Raw genomic sequence first — 17,821 nt, forward strand, 5'->3', positions numbered from 1 at the left:
GGCTTGAGCCACTGTGCCTTGCCATATTTTCATTATTATTATTATTATTATTATTATTATTATTATTTTGTAAAGAGGAGCCAAATGAATGCCTAATCCTCCCTTTCTTCCTTGTGGGGAAGGGGAGCTAAGCATTCTTGGTAGATTTGGAATATATGGTGGGTGAATTGGTTGGCTCCTGGGCAGTCATGTTTAAATTTGAGTAGAAAGAAGGATCTTAGAGCTTTACCCTGGTAGTAAATATGTATAAAGAATGTCCTAATGTAGTATAATAGAGTGAGAAACAAGTCAGAAGTTTCCAGGGGAATAGCAAAACCATTCTGCAAGTTGTGGGATTCTCCTGGTTGCTTCTGAGGGTAAGCTCCCTAACCTACCCACATTGTATCCCTTTTAGAGAGACCAGTAATTTCTGAAGCCCCATGGATTTTCAGCTTTGTGGGAGCCTGGTTATGAATATCAGATGCCTACCAGACCACAGTTAGTCGACCATATGCAAGAACATTACAGCAGATACATTTTTACAGGCCCTATCTTTCATACCTTTTCCCCCATGGATACACCCCCTGATGTGATGATGACATCAGCACGACTGATACCCTCATTCAAGGCATTGAGTAAGTCATCTGGGCTGGAAAAAAATAAAGACAAAGAAATTAACACACGAGGAAAAGATTTTAGATATAGTGCCAACTTAAAACTATACCGCCTTATTCACTAATAGGCATTAACATGAGTACAGCACTATATTCTGTATGAAGTGGGAATCAAAAGGGTCTCTGCCTAACAGGAGCATTAAGTCTTATTATGGAGAAAGGACCTTGTACATGCTGAAGTAGTGGCTACTGGCGATTTCACAGGGCTTTTTGTTCTAACAAGCCACTATAATGAAAGGAGACAATGAGATGTTGGAGGATGTCTAACTATCCTGGTTTGCCTAGGAATATTCCTGTTTTAGTACTAAAGTCAGATGTCCTAGGAATCCAAGGCAAGCCAGGACAATTGGTTACCCGAGGTGTTGGAAAGATCCCAGAGGGAATGTCTTAAGTGAGGCCCTGAGAAATGAGTTGGATTCTGAGAAGTGGAAAGGAAAGGAATGAGAAAGAGCTTTGTAAGCAAGAGGATCTGTACCAGCAAAGGCTTGGAATAATGGTTAAGCCTGTGCTATTTCTAGGTCACTGTGGAAAATAGCCTGCTTAGAGTGAAGGACTTGAGTGGGAATGACTGGGATAGGTAGGATGGGAGGACATGATTTTGAAGAACCCTCAAGCTGATGAATTTGGAGTTTATCTAATAGGAAATGGAGGAGCGAGGATCCCTAGAAATAGGAAAAGCCAGTAGGTATTCATAATGTTGGGAAGAGAAAAAGTAGGGGAAAAAGGACAAGGAAAGCAGAGATGGGATGAACTACTTATATGGGGTATGAATACAGGATGAATATTAGGAATGGAAGTGAGGCAGGTTCCTGACTGTCACTTGAAAAGGCAAGTACAACAGGCTCTTTGATGGTGCAGGTTGAAGGTCTGGGGAGAAGAGATGAAAACAGGGGTCTTATCGTTGGATATCAGAACAGTTGAAAAGTCCTAACTGGAGATTGATCAAGTGAGAATAAACAAAATGCCAAGAATCAAGACTTATGGAGGGACAGGATAATTGGGAGTAGTTGAAAGGGATTGTTTAGTTACTACTTTAAATCCATACAAATCTACAGGGCAATGTGACCTGTGATTGGCATTTCCCTTCAATTGATGCAGTACAGAAAAGATACTTTTTGAGGACTGTGTATCTAGCCATATCCTTGTTTTCTGAAAAATTCTTACCTATTTATACCGCCTGACTCTTCCTTTCCCTTTCTTCCCAATGGACATCTAATGAGAACAACTAAAATGGGAGTGACTCTGGCTTCTGATTTTTTGCTTCTTGCCTTTCGTCCCCCTTGAGGCCCAGCTGTATTCTTGCTCGTGGGTTCTATGAGATAACCTTGTATCCTTACATAAATATCTCCTTTGCTTGAGCTGGCTTCAGCAGGTTTTTGTTAACTTCAAACCAAATTATTTCTCAACGAGACAGCATATGTTCTCACAAATATCTCATGATAGTGAAGTTTATTCATGCCCCCTTACCTTAATTTGATGAGAGAGGAAGAAGGAAAGTTAGTGACTCTAGATAGCATGATTTGTAACTAGAATATAATTTCTATTTTTATCCAGGTGTAACAGAGGTAGGGAGAACTTGAGACCTACCAGAGACACAACCTTCACAGACTCTATAAGAGATAAGCTAGTCAGGAGGTGGCATAGCACAGAGATAAAGAATGTGAACTCTGGAGTCAGATTGCCTGAGTGGAAATCCTAGCACCACTACTTGCTAGATGTTTAACCACGCACAAGTTGCTTAACTTCTCTTTGCCTTAGTTTTTCATTTGTAAAGTAACCATAATAGGGTTGTTATGAGGATTAAAATATATCCTATTAAAACATATAAAACACTTGGAATAGTACCTGGAACAAACTAGGTTTTCAAGGAAGGCATTTGTCATTCTACTGCTGCTATGCTAACAAGTTAGTCACACAAACATACCTAACAAACTAGCAAAGTTCAACTACAGTATGCTTGGGATTTTTATTCTGGAAAATACTCATGAGTAACACACAAGAAAATCATAGACTGGGACTTAAATACATTTACAGAGCTAAACATGAAAGGTCCAAATGGCAAGGTAGGCCTGGTTCCAACCTGAATAGCTTCATCTACTATGAAGTTCTCTTACAGGGTCTGGGTAAAATTCTCCTTTTCCTCTAGCACTGGCCTGTCCACAAGCTCTGGCTCTGGGAAGCAAGCTCCCAAGGAGAAGGGCCAAAAGTAAAAGTTTGAAAAATGGCTCATATAAGGTTCAGCCTACCAATACAGAGACCCTTTAAAGTCATCGGTCAGTCATTGTGTATGCAGCCAAAAAAGTGCCCAGGTACTAACTGAAGGTAGAATCTATGTGTAAAACATGAAAGACTTAAAAAAAAAATCCCCGACATAAATTTTAAACTTAACTAGTTGGGCAAACATCTCAGAATTATTTTGAATAATGTGTGTACTTAAAGTATTCTTGACCTATGTATTTTGAACAGATTTCTCATCAGTCCTTTTCATTTTGATTTAGGAAAAAAGACAGCAAATTATTCTGTTGTATTGAAATACTATACAATATGCATGTGATGGGTTCCTGATGCCCAGAGTTCTGGGCTCCTTGCCTTGCTGGATCATATTATCATTATGCTAAGCCAATGGTTTCTCATTTACTATGGAATAAATGGAAAAAACATCCCAAACACAGCATCACATGGAATGTGGTTCAAAATACTGACTGGGTAATGAATACTATCAACAAATACAATTTTATGTTAGTAGAAAAAGATATTTGCTAATTTTACAAAACTTGTAATATATAACTTACAACATGTTGATTCTATAGAATTATTGTAAAGCTACTGTAAACAAAGCAGCAGTGAGATGTACATCGTCATGGTATTAATCTTTGTAGGGGGATAAAGGTTCTGGGACAGCCTAGCTGATTACTACAAATAGCACTTTTCAATGCTTTTTCGTACCTTTTTTTTTTTTTTTGAGATGGAGTTTTGCTCTTGTCGCCCAGACTGGAGTACGATGGCATGATCTCGGCTCACTGCAACCTCCGCCTCCTGGGTTCAAGCAATTCTCCTGCCTCAGCCTCCCAAGGAGCTGGGAATACAGGCGCCTGCCACTATGCCTGGCTAATTTTTGTATTTTTAGTAGAGACAGGGTTTCACCATATTGGCCAGGCTGGTCTTGAACTCCTGACCTCAGGTGATTGGCTTGCCTTGGCCTCCCAAAGTGCTGGGATTACAGGTGTAAGCCACCGTGCCAGCCTTACTCATTATTTTTGTATTATCTGGGAAACAATGTTTTTTCCCTATTTTGTAAAACCTCAGAGACATCAACTCTCCACATGAAATTTTCTAATTTGCAGAAATCAACTAAAAGGGATTTTGTTCTAAATCTTAAGTGAAATTTATGATGTTTCAAAGAATATGCTCAATGATACTTTGTACTCTGTGGGTAGTACATTCACAAAATCATTCAATCTCAAAGTTGTAAATGTCATCTTGTCCATTATCACTGCTGGGCCAGTTATTTGGGTCCTGCCATACTCTATCCCCCTCTGTCACTCTCTCTTACTCTCCTTTCTGTTGTACGCTTCTGGTGTTTGGAGATTTGGTCAGATACCCTGCCTTACTAGAGAGACAGGTACCAATGTATGACAACAGCCAGGGGATCTATAACTTCATTTATGTGGCATGCTATAATCTCTCAATAAATCTGTATGCTAGACTGAATAGGTATTACTATGCTCATTTTAAGAAAAGGCAAGTGATATTCAGAGAGGCAAAGTGTAGACAGAGCAGTAAGTGGCAGAGCCAGGACTACAAACTCTGGCTTCTTATTAAATGCTTGTTCCACTCCCTGCCCAATCAGAAGTGATTGTGTAGTTTTTTAAAGGCATGTAATATACCATAAAAGGAAGAGTCTAATGAGAATGGACTCTTGTCCAAAAACATCAGAAAGAGAGGATGCTGGTCAAGTGCAGTGGCACACCTGTAGTCTCAGCTACCTGGGAGGCTGAGGTGAGAGGACTGCTTGAGCCCTGTAGTTCAAGACTGCAGTGAGCTATTATTGCGTCTGTGACTAGCCACTGCATTCTAGCCTGGGTGATGTAGTGAGACCTAGTCTCTCTCTCTCTCTCTTTTTTTTTTTTGAGATGGAGGAGTCTTGCTTTGTTGACCAGGCTGGAGTGGAGTGGCACGATCTCGGCTCACTGCAACCTCTGCCTCCTGAGTTCAAGCAATTCTCCTGTCTCAGCTTCTCAAGCAGCTGGGATTACAGATGCCTGCCACCATGCCTGGCTAATGTTTTGTAGTTTTAGTAGAGATGGGTTTCACCATGCTCGCCAGGCTAGTCTTGAAATCCTGACCTCAAGTGATCTGCCCACTTTGGCCTCCCAAAGTGCTGGGATTACAGGCGTGAGCCACCGTGCCCAGCCCTAGACCTAGTCTCCTAAAAAACAAAAACAAAACAAAACAAAAAAGGGACAGGATGCTATGGCATGAGGTATGGATTTGTCTGGGGTAACCAGCAGAAAACCGCATGTGTGAACATTTTACTATCGCTCTGTGGAATGAAATGAACATGATTCAGAATCTCTCATGTTCAGATGGTTATTTTGGTTAACCATAGCTTAAGGGCCTATTCACATCATAAATTTGCTTTCTTTTTTGTGATTCATGCTATATTTTAAATTATAAAACATTTCCAACGTAATAGTATAACCAATACCCATGCATCCATCGCTCAGATTTGACAAATGCTAATATTTTCCAATATTTACTTCATATTCCTTCCCCCAGACTCTATTTTTAACAAATAAAAACTGAGTTTGCTTTCTAAAACTCAAAGATTACTCTGAAGAGTGATAAGAGGAAATAGGTAACAAGGGTTATAATCATGAATAATAGAGAGAAAACAGTTCATGATTTTCTCAGTTTTCTTACATAAAGCAAGCAGGGTGTCTTAATTTTCTCAAGGATAGGAGGCTAAAACTACAAAACATTATAATCTGACCTTATATTTTAAGACAGAACTTCCTGCATTTAATATCAATTAATATCCAAGAAATAAAATTAATGACAATACTAATGTTTTTAAAAAATAATACATTTTCACACCTACGTGTTAATCTCACAACTCTGTGAGGAAGGCAGGACAAAAGAGGGCACTGAAGTTCACATAGGCAATGGTAGGTTCAAAGTCATCTTATGTTTTTTCTACTCTTCTTCTAAATATAGTAATATTTGCATTATGAAAGACACTTTGTTACACATAAAACACCTTCAGATAAAAGCTATTTATCGGCATTTATCTAAATATATAAATCTCATTTGTTTATACCAAATACTGATAGAAACAAAATTTGTACTTCTAAAATCTGGCTTATTCTCACCACTGCCACTAGAGGGGCTATTGGATTAAGCAGATTAAGTTTTCTAGGTATGTATCAGTAGTTTCCCTTTTCTCAAAGAGTGGCATACCTTGAAGGGATATCATGATATCACTTAAATCTGTCTTCATTAACAACTGCAGTTTTAACTTAATTTGGATGGTGCTTAGCCATTCCTTTAAAGATAAATCTTTTTTTTTTTTTCTTTTTTTGAGACAGGGTGTCACTCTATTACCCAGGCTGGAGTGCAGTGGTATGATCATGGCTCACTGCAGCCTCTACATACCAGGCTCAAGTGATCCTCCCACTTCAGCCTCCTGAGTAGCTGGGACCACAAGAGTGCGCCACCACACCTGGATAATATTTTTTGTGTATTTTGTAGACAGGGTTTCACCATGTCGCCCAGGCTGGTCTTGAACTCCTGGGCTCAAGAGATCTGCCTGCCTCAGTCTCCAAAAGTGCTGGGATTACAGCCACTGCACCTGGCCTAAAAAAAAATATTATTATTTTTATGTTTTAAGACAGAGTCAGCCGGGTGCAGTGGCTCACGCCTGTAATCCTAGCACTTTGGGAGGCCGAGGCAAGTGGATCACGAGGTCAGGAGATTGGGACCATCCTGGCTAACACAGTAAAACCCTGTCTCTACTAAAAATACAAACAATTAGTTGGGCATGGTGGTGGGCACCTGTAGTCCCAGCTACTCGGGAGGCTGAGACAGGAGAATGGTGTGAACCCGGGAGGTGGAGCTTGTATTCAGCAGAGATGGTGCTACTGCACTCTAGCCTGGGCAACAGTATGGGACTCCTAATAAAAACGAAAACAAAAACAACAACAACAACAAAAACACAACAACAAAAAGACAGAGTCTCGCTCTGTCACTCAGGCTGGAGTGCATGGCGCTATCTCTGCTCACTGCAACCTCTGCCTCCCAGCTTTAAGTGATTCCTGTGCCTCAGTCACCCAAGTAGCTGGGATTACAAGTGTGTGCCACCATGCTTGGCAAATTTTTGTATTTTTACTAGAGTTTCGCCATGTTGGCCAGGCTGGTCTTGAATTCCTGGCCTCCCAAAGTGCTGGGATTACAGGCATGAGCCACTGCGCCTAGCCAAAAATAATTCTAATACTAACATGAATGTTGATTTACTAACACTTCCCATTCATTTTCATTTGAATTATTAAGTACCTAACCATTGTTCTCTTACAGTACCAATATTACATGAAAGCATTCTACAAGACAATTGCTTTAATGCTAAGAATGTATGTACTAGGCAACAGAAGATAAAGCCATTAATTGAAGGCCTGAGTGTCACAAAGTCTAGAATCCTGTTTTAGCTCTACTGCTAACTACTTAGATGATCCTGAAAAACTAGTATCATTTTCTGGGGGAAGGGGGTATTATTCTCCTTATCTACAAAATAAGGACATTTGGAGTATGTCTTTTTCATCTTTAACATTCACTGATTCTAAGAATTTGTGGTTGGTTGGGATCCAGATCAAGGGCAAAGCTATAATTTTTTTTATGTTGACCCAGAAGTCTGGATTCTACTTTAAAACATATTAAGACTGCCCTATCCTTTAAAGGCTGGGAAAGTCCAGCCTTCACAACAAAACTGTCCAGGAAGCACAGAGGCTTGGACTGTTTATTTCTTGTACTTTAATAGAACACTAGCAGCTTGCCATTTAGTACTTTGTTAATTCAGGAATTGACAGCTTTCTTCCTTTTGCCACTCATGATCCTCTTTTCCAATGTAACTCCATTCTCACCAGGCCCAAAGTACCCTAGCAGCTTCCAGAACCCTTAGGGTGAATAGAACTTCCAGTAGGGAGAAGAAAATACCAGCAACCTAAGTAACAACCAACTGAAAAGTGGAAGAATGAGCATAATATTTAGGATATCCCCTTGAGAAATAAAACTTCTGGGGCAACAGATAATTTTAATAACAATAATAAGTAATTAAAACACTAATACAGATTTAATTATGACATTAAAACTGTGTTCTGGAACAAAATATGTGATTTTCAAATTTTAAGATTTAGTAGATGAAGGTAAGTACAGTCCTTGTCAAAAATTTGGTTAGTTGCTTGGAAGATCAAGTGGTAGAAATATCTCCAAGGACTGTGCAAAAGTACAAAAGATAGAAATCATGCAGAAAATAAGAAGACAGAGCAAGAGACTGACATATTACCAACAGGAATTCCATAAGGAAATAAAAGAAGAGATGGGGGGGAAAAGAGGAAAGTTTCATTTATTTGAGAAGAGTTGGACTTGGAAATTGAAAAGGTTCACTAAGTTCCAGGCAAGATTGATTAAAAAAAAAGAAAAAAAAAAGAAAAACAAAAACATAAACCTAAACATGTCCCGGTACAATTTTGGAATTTCAAAGGTAAACAGAAAAGCTTACAAGCTGCCAAATATTTAATAGGAAGACTGGGTTACTAACAAAGGAAAAAGTAATACTGGCTTTGGACTTCTTACCTACAATACCCAAAACTAGCAAATAGTAAATTAACACCAACATATCTCTTCAAGGCATACAACCCTCATATCCTACATCCAGTCATTCACCAATCAAAATGGAAGAATGACACTTGTTAAAATGCAAAGATTCAGATGACAAATCACCAAGTAATGTTCTGGAAAAATGACTGTAAATGAAAAAATGATTCAGAACATAGGCTTCAAGGCAGGGGAAGTTGGAGGAGAGGAAACAGTAGTGAAATACACAAACATACACACTCTTTTATATAAAATAGAGCCGGGCGTGGTGTCTCACATCTGAAATCCCAGCACTTTGGGAGGCTGAGGCAGGTAGATTGCTTGAAGTCAGGAGTTCGAGACCAGCCTGCCCAACATGGTGAAACCCTGTCTCTACTAAAAATATAAAAATTAGCTGAGCATAGTGGCAGGTGCCTGTAATCCTAGTTACTCAGGACGCTGATGCAGGAGGATCACTTGAACCCAGGAGGTGGAGGTTGCAGGGAGCTGAGATTACACCATTGCAGTCCAGCCTGGGTGACAGAGTAAGACTCTGTCAAAAAAAAAAAAAAAGAAAAAGAAAGAAAGAAAGAGAGAGAAAGGAAAGATAAAGAGGAAAAAAGAAAGAGAAAGAAAAGAAAAAGAAGAAAGAAAGAGAAAGGAAAGAGAAAAAAAGAAGGAAAAAGAAAGAAAAGAAAAAAGAAAGAAAGAAAATAACAGCTAGGGCAAAAAGTCACCAGGCAAATGTAAATAAGCAAAAAAGCAGGAGTAGTAATATTAATGTCAAAACGGGATTTGATGTTAAAAAAACTTAAAAGGACAAAGAGAGGCAACAAATTGTGATAAAAGAAACTTTGTAAAGATGACATAGCAGTATACAACTCTCTCACAAAACAGGGTCTCATTTCATCCAGGCTTCCTGATTGCCCCACCAAATTCCTGCACATTGTAGGCACTCAGTAAATGAGCTGAACCTGATTTCAAGTCAGTTTATCTACAGTAGCTTTGGGAGTAAATACTGTTTAGTTACTCAATTATAATGATATCATAGGCTAATAATATTCTCTGGGGATAAAAAAAAGATACTGCTAAACATATAATCATAAATAGTACTTTGAGAAGGGATTAAGGTGAAACAATTGTGTATTCAAATATCACATAAAAGAGGAAGCCAACTTATTTGGCATTGCTTGGAGGGCAGAATTAGGGCTAACAGATGAAAGAAACAGGAAGAAAGACTGGCTCAGTGTAATGGGAAAACATCCTTACTTTAACATAACCGCCATCGAACAATAGAACGTGCTATCTCATGAGGCAGTAGAGATCTTTCTCACTAAAAGAATTCAAACAAAAACCTAATGGCTAAGTTGTTCAGATTTTCCTCAACATCTCCACTGGGTGAAAGTTTGGACTAGCTAACATCAGAATAAGATATTATGATTCTATGGAAATACTGAAAGTTACATAAACACAATGACTATTTTCTTTTCACACATAAACTGAAAGCACAGAGGGAAACACCGACCTGAGTGTTGCAATTTGATACTCGTCTTGTAGATAATACTCTTCTCCCTTTCCTTTTTGAACATAAGAGACATTTGCCTATTTGACTTGAGTGAAATGAGTAACTGTGTATTTTCTTCCTAAAGCCATGACATTCATCTTCTACTTGGAAGAAGGCTACCAATGTTAATAGCACTCTCTGTAGAGTTCTAACTTGATCACATGTCAAAGAACCACATACTTAATAGAAAGGTAGAAAAAGAGAAAGGAGAAGCATGTTTCAAAATAAATATGTCAGAGAATGAATGTAGCTTTCTCAAAACTGGAGGTACTCATCAGTTTCTGTGAAGAAAGAATATATTCAGAGGGTATGACATCTTTTGAACACTTTATCTTTTCAGATTTCAATCTCATTGCTTTGGGGGCTCAATTCCAAAGCAACTTAAAAAGGTTAAGACTTTTTTGCTTTTTAAAATTTACATCTGCCTCAAATTACTATAATCTTGATTCTGGCATAAAATTATTTTTCCTTTATCATGAAGATACATGGTAAAGGCTCTGTCTTGGTTTTGAATTTTATAGCATTTACCCAAGTTCAGGATTTATGAATTTCAGAAAGAGTATTCAGAATGCAAATACATTTCTATTTAAAAATATTTAATATAAACACACAGATGGACAACAGCTGCTAATTAGTTTCCTGTTTCATCTGTTACACCAACTGCAAGCTGCATGATTTTAAGATGAGTGAAGATGACACAGAGAAAAAGTTCTAGGATGTATAGGTTAAAGAATGTTGGCAGTTAATCATACCAAGGTAACAAAAAATAGCTGAGGACATCTATTAATCATATCATAGTTTCTTCAGAGGTCGAAGATAAATTCATTAACTACAAATCTTTTCTGGGTGTCTACTTCACGTATGGAATCAAACTACATACTACACATATAGCCATCATTTCACTCTTTTCCAGTCTCACTGAGTGTTCTGGGACCATGGAGTCATGTAAAGAAAGAAGAAAGCATGGTTCTTGCCTTTAAATTTATAAGCTAGTGCAGAAAACTCATCAGTGAAAGAAGTTAGAAAAATGAGTGAAATAAGCAATGACATTAATATCATCTGTTGAATTCAAATACATTAATTAAAATGAAAAATATATATCATATTTATATGTAATATAAAGAAATGATAAAAAGGGTGAATGGGATAGAATGATCAGAACTGGATTGAGATAATTAGGACAGGCTTTCTGGAAGACATTACTTTTTATGAGTTTGGGGTAGGAAAACAATGTCTAAAGCTACAGTAATACCTAGAGGTTATTCATAGAAGAAACAGAAATGTCAATGCAATAGCAATGCTTAAAGATAAAGGAGGGCAACTCTAACAGCTACATAGAAAGTCTGTCGCTGAGATCGGAAAGAATCTCTCGTCATTAAACACGTTTGTTAGGGTAGAATGTTCTTTGTTAACCAATAGAAAATGAGAAACCTCTGCTGAAAAATGATCAGAAAATAAATATATCCCAGCTTGCCAGGAGTAAAAGAAAAAAAAAAGAAAATAAATCTATTATGTTGACTCAAAAATGAAAACTTTGCATTTTAAGCAGAAAAGGAAGTTCATGCCATAAGGAAAGCAGACAGTTTATAAAAATGACAAGAACCAATTAAATTCAGATCTAAATTATCATTGATTATTAGAAAACTCCTACTTTAAGAACATTAGGTAAGCAATGAAAAATTAGGATATGTTTGGTTCACAAATTGGAAGTTGTAAGGCACTTGGCTTTGCCCAAATAATCACTGTGCTGTTAAGTCTATCTTGATAATTTCTGCTAAATGTGCCAGTTTTATAAGAACCCAGTTTTCTATCTCAGTACCTGTCCTTCTTCTGCTTCTTGCTTTAATATAAAGAGCTAGCTTCACAAATTTGCAGCAGCAAGAGGAGGCAGTTCAGATACAAAACACCAATCCATGACATAGTCAAGTAAGCCCAGGACTGGAGTGGGGCAGGCTTCTGTGATGGCAGTTTTCCAGAAGGGGGAACTCTTTTTAATGATGGGAATTTCCCAGCCCTTCCTTAGGCCTTGAAAGGCCAGAAAGTCCAAGTTGGCAGTTCAGAAGCTATATTGCTGAGCTGTCATAAAGTTGAATACTTATTCAATAGTTAAAATCAGTTTGAGGAATTATATAAACTCAATTAATGCTGAAATTTATTTAAAAAAATTTCCCCAAGTGGATTCTACCTATTTGGATAATGATTACCACTTGTTATATTCAAGAAGTAAATTTGTAAGACCTTTTCAAGCCTGAGAGAGCTGCTCCTCAATTTTTTAAATTAAAAGCCTGCTAAATCTATTTGGAATTTCTCCTGAGATGCTTTTCTTCAGAAATAAAAAACGAACCACCCAGCCACAAAGCTTTACATTGTACATTTTTGGGGGATGTGTCTTAGGAATGCAACTCTACTGTCAGTACCATACTTTCTGGCCTGCTCCTATGGCCAAGGCTTTTGGACTTACTTTGAAGGGGCCCTGTAAGATTCTTTTGGACTGCTGTATAATTGAAAGTTTCTAGGTTTCATGGAAAGAGAGAATGGTATAGGAAAAGATGGCAGGGCTGTTTAATGTATCCCTACTAAGTGCTGTGGATATAGTGTTTACCAACATACACTTTATCCTAGTATTCATGGAGCTTATCTGGTGGGAAAGAAAACAACTCTGGCCCAATCCTCACAAATCCTTTTTCCACCCTGTTTAAGCCATATAAGACAAAAACTTCTCAAAGCAAATTTATCAGGAAACTGAGAAAAAAAGAAAAAAAAAAAAAGCAGTAACAGAGAAGAATATATGTGCTCAAATGACCAATATCTTAGTAACTAAGTTCTGGCCACAGCTGCTTGGCTAGTACATACAGCATTCAGTACTTGTTTACCTATCTACATTTCTCTGTCTTCAACTCTTCCCCTACAGTAGCTCACGCTGTCTAGGAGGACTAAAGGAGGCTAATAGGTTATTGAACCAGCCTTGGGGAAAAGAAAACTAGGACATCTGCTGTCCCATATTTAAGGCAGATCCATTAAAAAATAGGCAAAAAACCTGAACAGACACTTCTCAAAAGGACATACAAACAGCCAACAAACATATGAACATATGATTAGGGATATGATCATTTAACATATTCCTAATCACAGAGAAATAAAAATCAAAACCACAATGACACCAGCTCACACCAGTCCAAATGGCTATTATTAAAAAGTAAATAAATAATAGATCTTGGTGAGGCTGCACAGAAAAGAGCACACTTACACACTGTTGGTGGGAGTGTAGATTGGTTCAGCCACTGTGGAAAGAGGTTTGGAGATTTCTCAAAGAACTGAGAACTACCACTCAACCCAGCAATCTCATCACTGGGTATATATCCAGAAGAAAACAAATCATCCTACTAAAAAGACACATGCACTCTTTTTTTTTTTTTTTTTTTGAGGCGGAGTCTCGCTCCGTCGCCCGGACGTCGCCCGGACTGGAGTGCAGTGGCCGGATCTCAGCTCACTGCAAGCTCCGCCTCCCGGGTTTACGCCATTCTCCTGCCTCAGCCTCCGGAGTAGCTGGGACTACAGGCGCCCGCCACCTCGCCCGGCTAGTTTTTTTTTGTATTTTTAGTAGAGACGGGGTTTCACCGTGTTAGCCAGGATGGTCTCGATCTCCTGACCTCGTGATCCGCCCGTCTCGGCCTCCCAAAGTGCTGGGATTACAGGCTTGAACCACCGCGCCCGGCCAGACACATGCACTCTTATGTTCACTGCAGCATTATTCACAACAGTAGAGACAAAGAATGCTCTTCAGTGGTGGACTGGATAAAGAAAATGTGGTGCATATACACCATGGAATAGTACACAGCCATGGAAAAGAATGAAATCATGTCCTTTGCAGCAACACGGATACAGCTGGAGGCCATTATCCTGAGTGAATTAATGCAGGAACAGAAAACCAAATACCACATGTTCTTACTTATAAGTGGGAGCTAAACAGTGGGTACTCTTGAACATAATGATGGCAACAACAGACACTGGGAACTACTAGAGGAGGGAAGGAGGGAGAGGGATAAGTGGCCTAAAACCTAACTATTGGGTACTATGCTCACTACCTGGGTGATGTGATCATTGGTTCTCAAAACCTCAGCATCATCCAATATACCCATGTAACAAACCTGCACATTAGCCCCTGCATCTAAAATTTACAAAGTCGAAAATATGTAAATAGATAAAAGTATGCAATTGAGTGAAAAGAATGGAAAGAATAGAAAGGCACTGTGACATCAAGAGAAGGAAAAACATGAAAATGAGGAAAAAGAATTTATAATGAGAGGTTGAAAATTCAAAGCCAATATATTACATTATTATTTTGTGGAAGTCTAGATGAAGTAAAATAGTTGATATTTTGTCAAGGGTAACATTAAAGACTTCCTCCCTCCCTCCCTCCCTTCCTTCTTTCTTTCTTTTTATTCGATGATGCTGCCAACACTCCCTCCCTCCCTCCCTCCCTCCCTTCCTTGCTTCCCTCCTTCCTTCTTTCTTTTTATTCAGTGATGCTGCCAACCTATCATCTATTGGGGAAAATATCTACTATGAACAGTTTATCACCATGGGTTCTGGAAAACAAAACATAGCTATGAAATACTTTTTATGCTTGTAGAAAACAAAATGTAGGTAGGCCAAGGTTTCTATTATATTAGTTATCTGTCAAGTTCTACAAATATATACTATGGCTAAATTTTCAAGTCTTATTATTTGAGCAATTGCAAAATAGTAAGAGAAACACAATTCGAAATCAATATAGACATTAAGATTTTGCATTTAAGTATGTTTTGATTAAAAAGTTTTGATTTAAACTTTTGTTGTATTACAAAATATGATTTTACTTAAAATGCAGCAAGACTTTGGCTTCTGTTTTAATTTGTCTACTTATCACTATGTTTATGGCATTATACACTTAATAGTATTAATAGCTCTTACTTGGATTCAGATTACTTAGATGAGCTGCTTGCCTCTTTTGTCTGTTTTGTAAAGTTTGATTATACTTGTCAATACTGGTCCACCAAATTTTTAATGATGCATAAGTGGAATTTTTAGGAGTTTCTTTTATTACAAAAGAAATACACTATATCCTCAAGGTAAAAATATTCAAGTATTTCAGAAATATTAAAAAAAAGTAGAAGTGGCTGGGCATGGTGGCTCACACCTGTAATCTCAGTACTTTGGGAGGCCGAGGCAGGTGGATCACCTGAGGTCGGAAGTTTGAGACCAGCCTGACCAACATGGAGAAACTCCGTCTTTACTAAAAATACGAAATTAGCTGGGTGTGGTGGTGCATGCCTGTAATCCCAGCTACTCAGGAGGCTGAGGCAGGGGAATTGCTTGAACCCGCAAGGTGCAAGTTTCGGTGAGCTGAGATCGTGCCATTGCACTCCAGCTTGGGCAACAACAGCGAAACTCTGTCTCTAAAAAAAAATTAGAAGCGCCCACCACCATGCATGGCTAATTTTTGTATTTTTAGTAGAGACGGGGTTTCACCATATTGGCCAGGCTGATCTCAAACTCCTGACCTTGTGCTCTGCCCGCCTTGGCCTCCCAAAGTGCTGGGATTAGAGGCGTAAGCCACTGTGCCTGGCCTTCACCATCACTTTAAATTCTCTAACTTCTACCCCATATGTAAACTCTTACTACTAGAAATAACAGTTGGGTATATAGGGTATTTCTACATATAAATATCTTCCAATGCATATACCATGTTTATAAATACATGTTTGTTCAGTTGCTATTCAATGTGAGATAAAATTAAACTCATTCTGCAACTTGCTTTTTTCAAATAAAATATATCTTGGGAAAAAAGTAGAAACAGGGGCCGGACGCGGTGGTGGGTGCCTGTAGTCTCAGCTACTCAGGAGGCTGAGACAGGAGAATCACTTGAACCCGGGAGGTGGATGTTGCAGTGAGCACAGATTGCGCCACTGTACTCCAGCCTGGGCGGCAGAGTGAGACTCCATCTCAAAAAAAAAAAAGTAGAAATAGGGTTGTGTTTAAAAGTATATAAACTCACATAAATTTGTGCCAATTCAGAATATCTAGGCTTTACTAGTTTCATATTTGGGCTGGGGATATTAGATTTGGTAGTCAGTCATTAGCATACAGAATGAAAAGGACAGACAGCCAAGGGTAAGCCACGGGGAGACCTAAATTTAGGGGAATGAGCATAGTAAGAAGAGCTATAAAAGCCAAGAAATAATAGATTTTGAGTGGAGAATGAAGATATGAAATAATATGTTGCTACACAGGAATATAAAATTGTGGTAAAGAGCCCTAACAGCTTGCTTTCCCAGGCATTTTGTGTTTACCTACACATACCATTTTGAGGCTTTGTAATCCAGACAAAGATAATTCAACTGTGATACTGCTCTCTTCTAAATAATCTTCACTATTTCTCTTTATTTAATCTCTTTCTTCTTAGTTATAGTTCCAAATTTGAGTTTAAGTTCTAGAACCTTCTAAAATATTTTTACTGCTAGGAATTTGTAATTCTTCAAAAGCAAGATCAATATCTGTTTCAATTTTGTATCTTCAATAGCCTTTGGCTTAAAATTCATAGCAGACGCATGACTGATCTTACTATATTCTTGATACTTCCTGTGATCCACAGACTTGCAGTTTGGCATAATTTCGGAGCTTGTTAGAGATGCAAAATCTCAGCTCACCCCAGATTTGTTAAAGTATAATCAAATTTTCAATAAGATCTCCAGATGATTCACCGGTACACAATCAATACTTCCTGGTGACTGAATAAACAATGAGTAAACAAACTGTATTGTTCTCCTTATTTCCAGTCTCCATCATTAGCTTATATGATAAATTTAGGTCAACTGATCTTTTTAAAATAATAGTTTTTTACGTCAATTCTGCAAAAAAAAGAAAAAAAAAACAAAAACAAAAACCCAAATAAAAAAAATACCCAAATTTCAAATTTAACGAATTGGGTAGTTCTGCCTAAATTGCAAAGCCTTTCAAAATCTGGCTCAAATTTCTACTCAATTTACCTGTCTTATCCTTCTACCTGAACCTCTTGTTCATTTCTAATTCTCTACACTGTATTTGTTTCTACTTCTCTACTTTTGTGCATTCTCTTTCCTACTTGGATTAACATTCTCTCTTTTCCTATCTAAATCCTACTCATTCTTTAAGTTCTAGCTTGAAACTAGAGATTTATAAGACTCTGACCAATCCAGCCCACAGTAGTACACAGGTATACAATATCTTGTCTTTATAATGATAGTAGAGAAGTATGGATTGTCAATCTCAGGAAATTTAGATTCCATTTTTATCTCTGTCACTAACTAGTAGTATAATGCCGGGCAAGTTACTTAACATCTCTGGGTTTCTAAATGTGTCTCTTTAAAGAAAAAGACTATAGGAACTCCAACAGTACTGTGTGCCAAACAGTGTGTGAAAACAAGAAATGTATTTTAATATATACATAATATTTATAAATGAATGATTTTCAAATATAGTTGTTAATTCTCAGGTATTTGAAGCATCCCTCCAGTAATCTTCATAGTACTATTAAATCAACCTCTTTTTATTCTTTTTTTTTTTTTTGAGGCGATGTCTTGCTCTGTCGCCCAGGCTGGAGTGCAGTGGTGCGAGCTCGGCTCACTGAAAGCTCCGCTCCCCCCGCCTCCCCGGGTTCACGCCATTCTCCTGCCTCAGCCTCCCGAGTAGCTGGGACTACCGGCGCCCACCACCATGCCCGGCTAATTTTTTGTATTTT

At 38.2% G+C, this 17,821-nt stretch overlaps 1 protein-coding gene across 8 annotated transcripts in view; it reads right to left on the minus strand.

Annotated features, from left to right (window-relative positions):
* Positions 1–17,821, minus strand: part of GPHN (gephyrin) — a 734,237-nt gene that overhangs the window by 38,930 nt on the left and 677,486 nt on the right. For all 8 annotated transcript variants that reach the window (XM_011949716.1, XM_011949712.1, XM_011949717.1 and 5 more), the window contains one exon: positions 541–628. In XM_011949716.1, coding sequence (XP_011805106.1) covers positions 541–628 — 88 coding nt within the window. The remainder of the gene's footprint in view (positions 1–540; positions 629–17,821) is intronic.

The sequence above is a fragment of the Colobus angolensis genome, unplaced genomic scaffold, assembly GCF_000951035.1.
Source record: "Colobus angolensis palliatus isolate OR3802 unplaced genomic scaffold, Cang.pa_1.0 Scaffold3, whole genome shotgun sequence".
Taxonomy (NCBI): Eukaryota; Metazoa; Chordata; class Mammalia; order Primates; family Cercopithecidae; genus Colobus; species Colobus angolensis.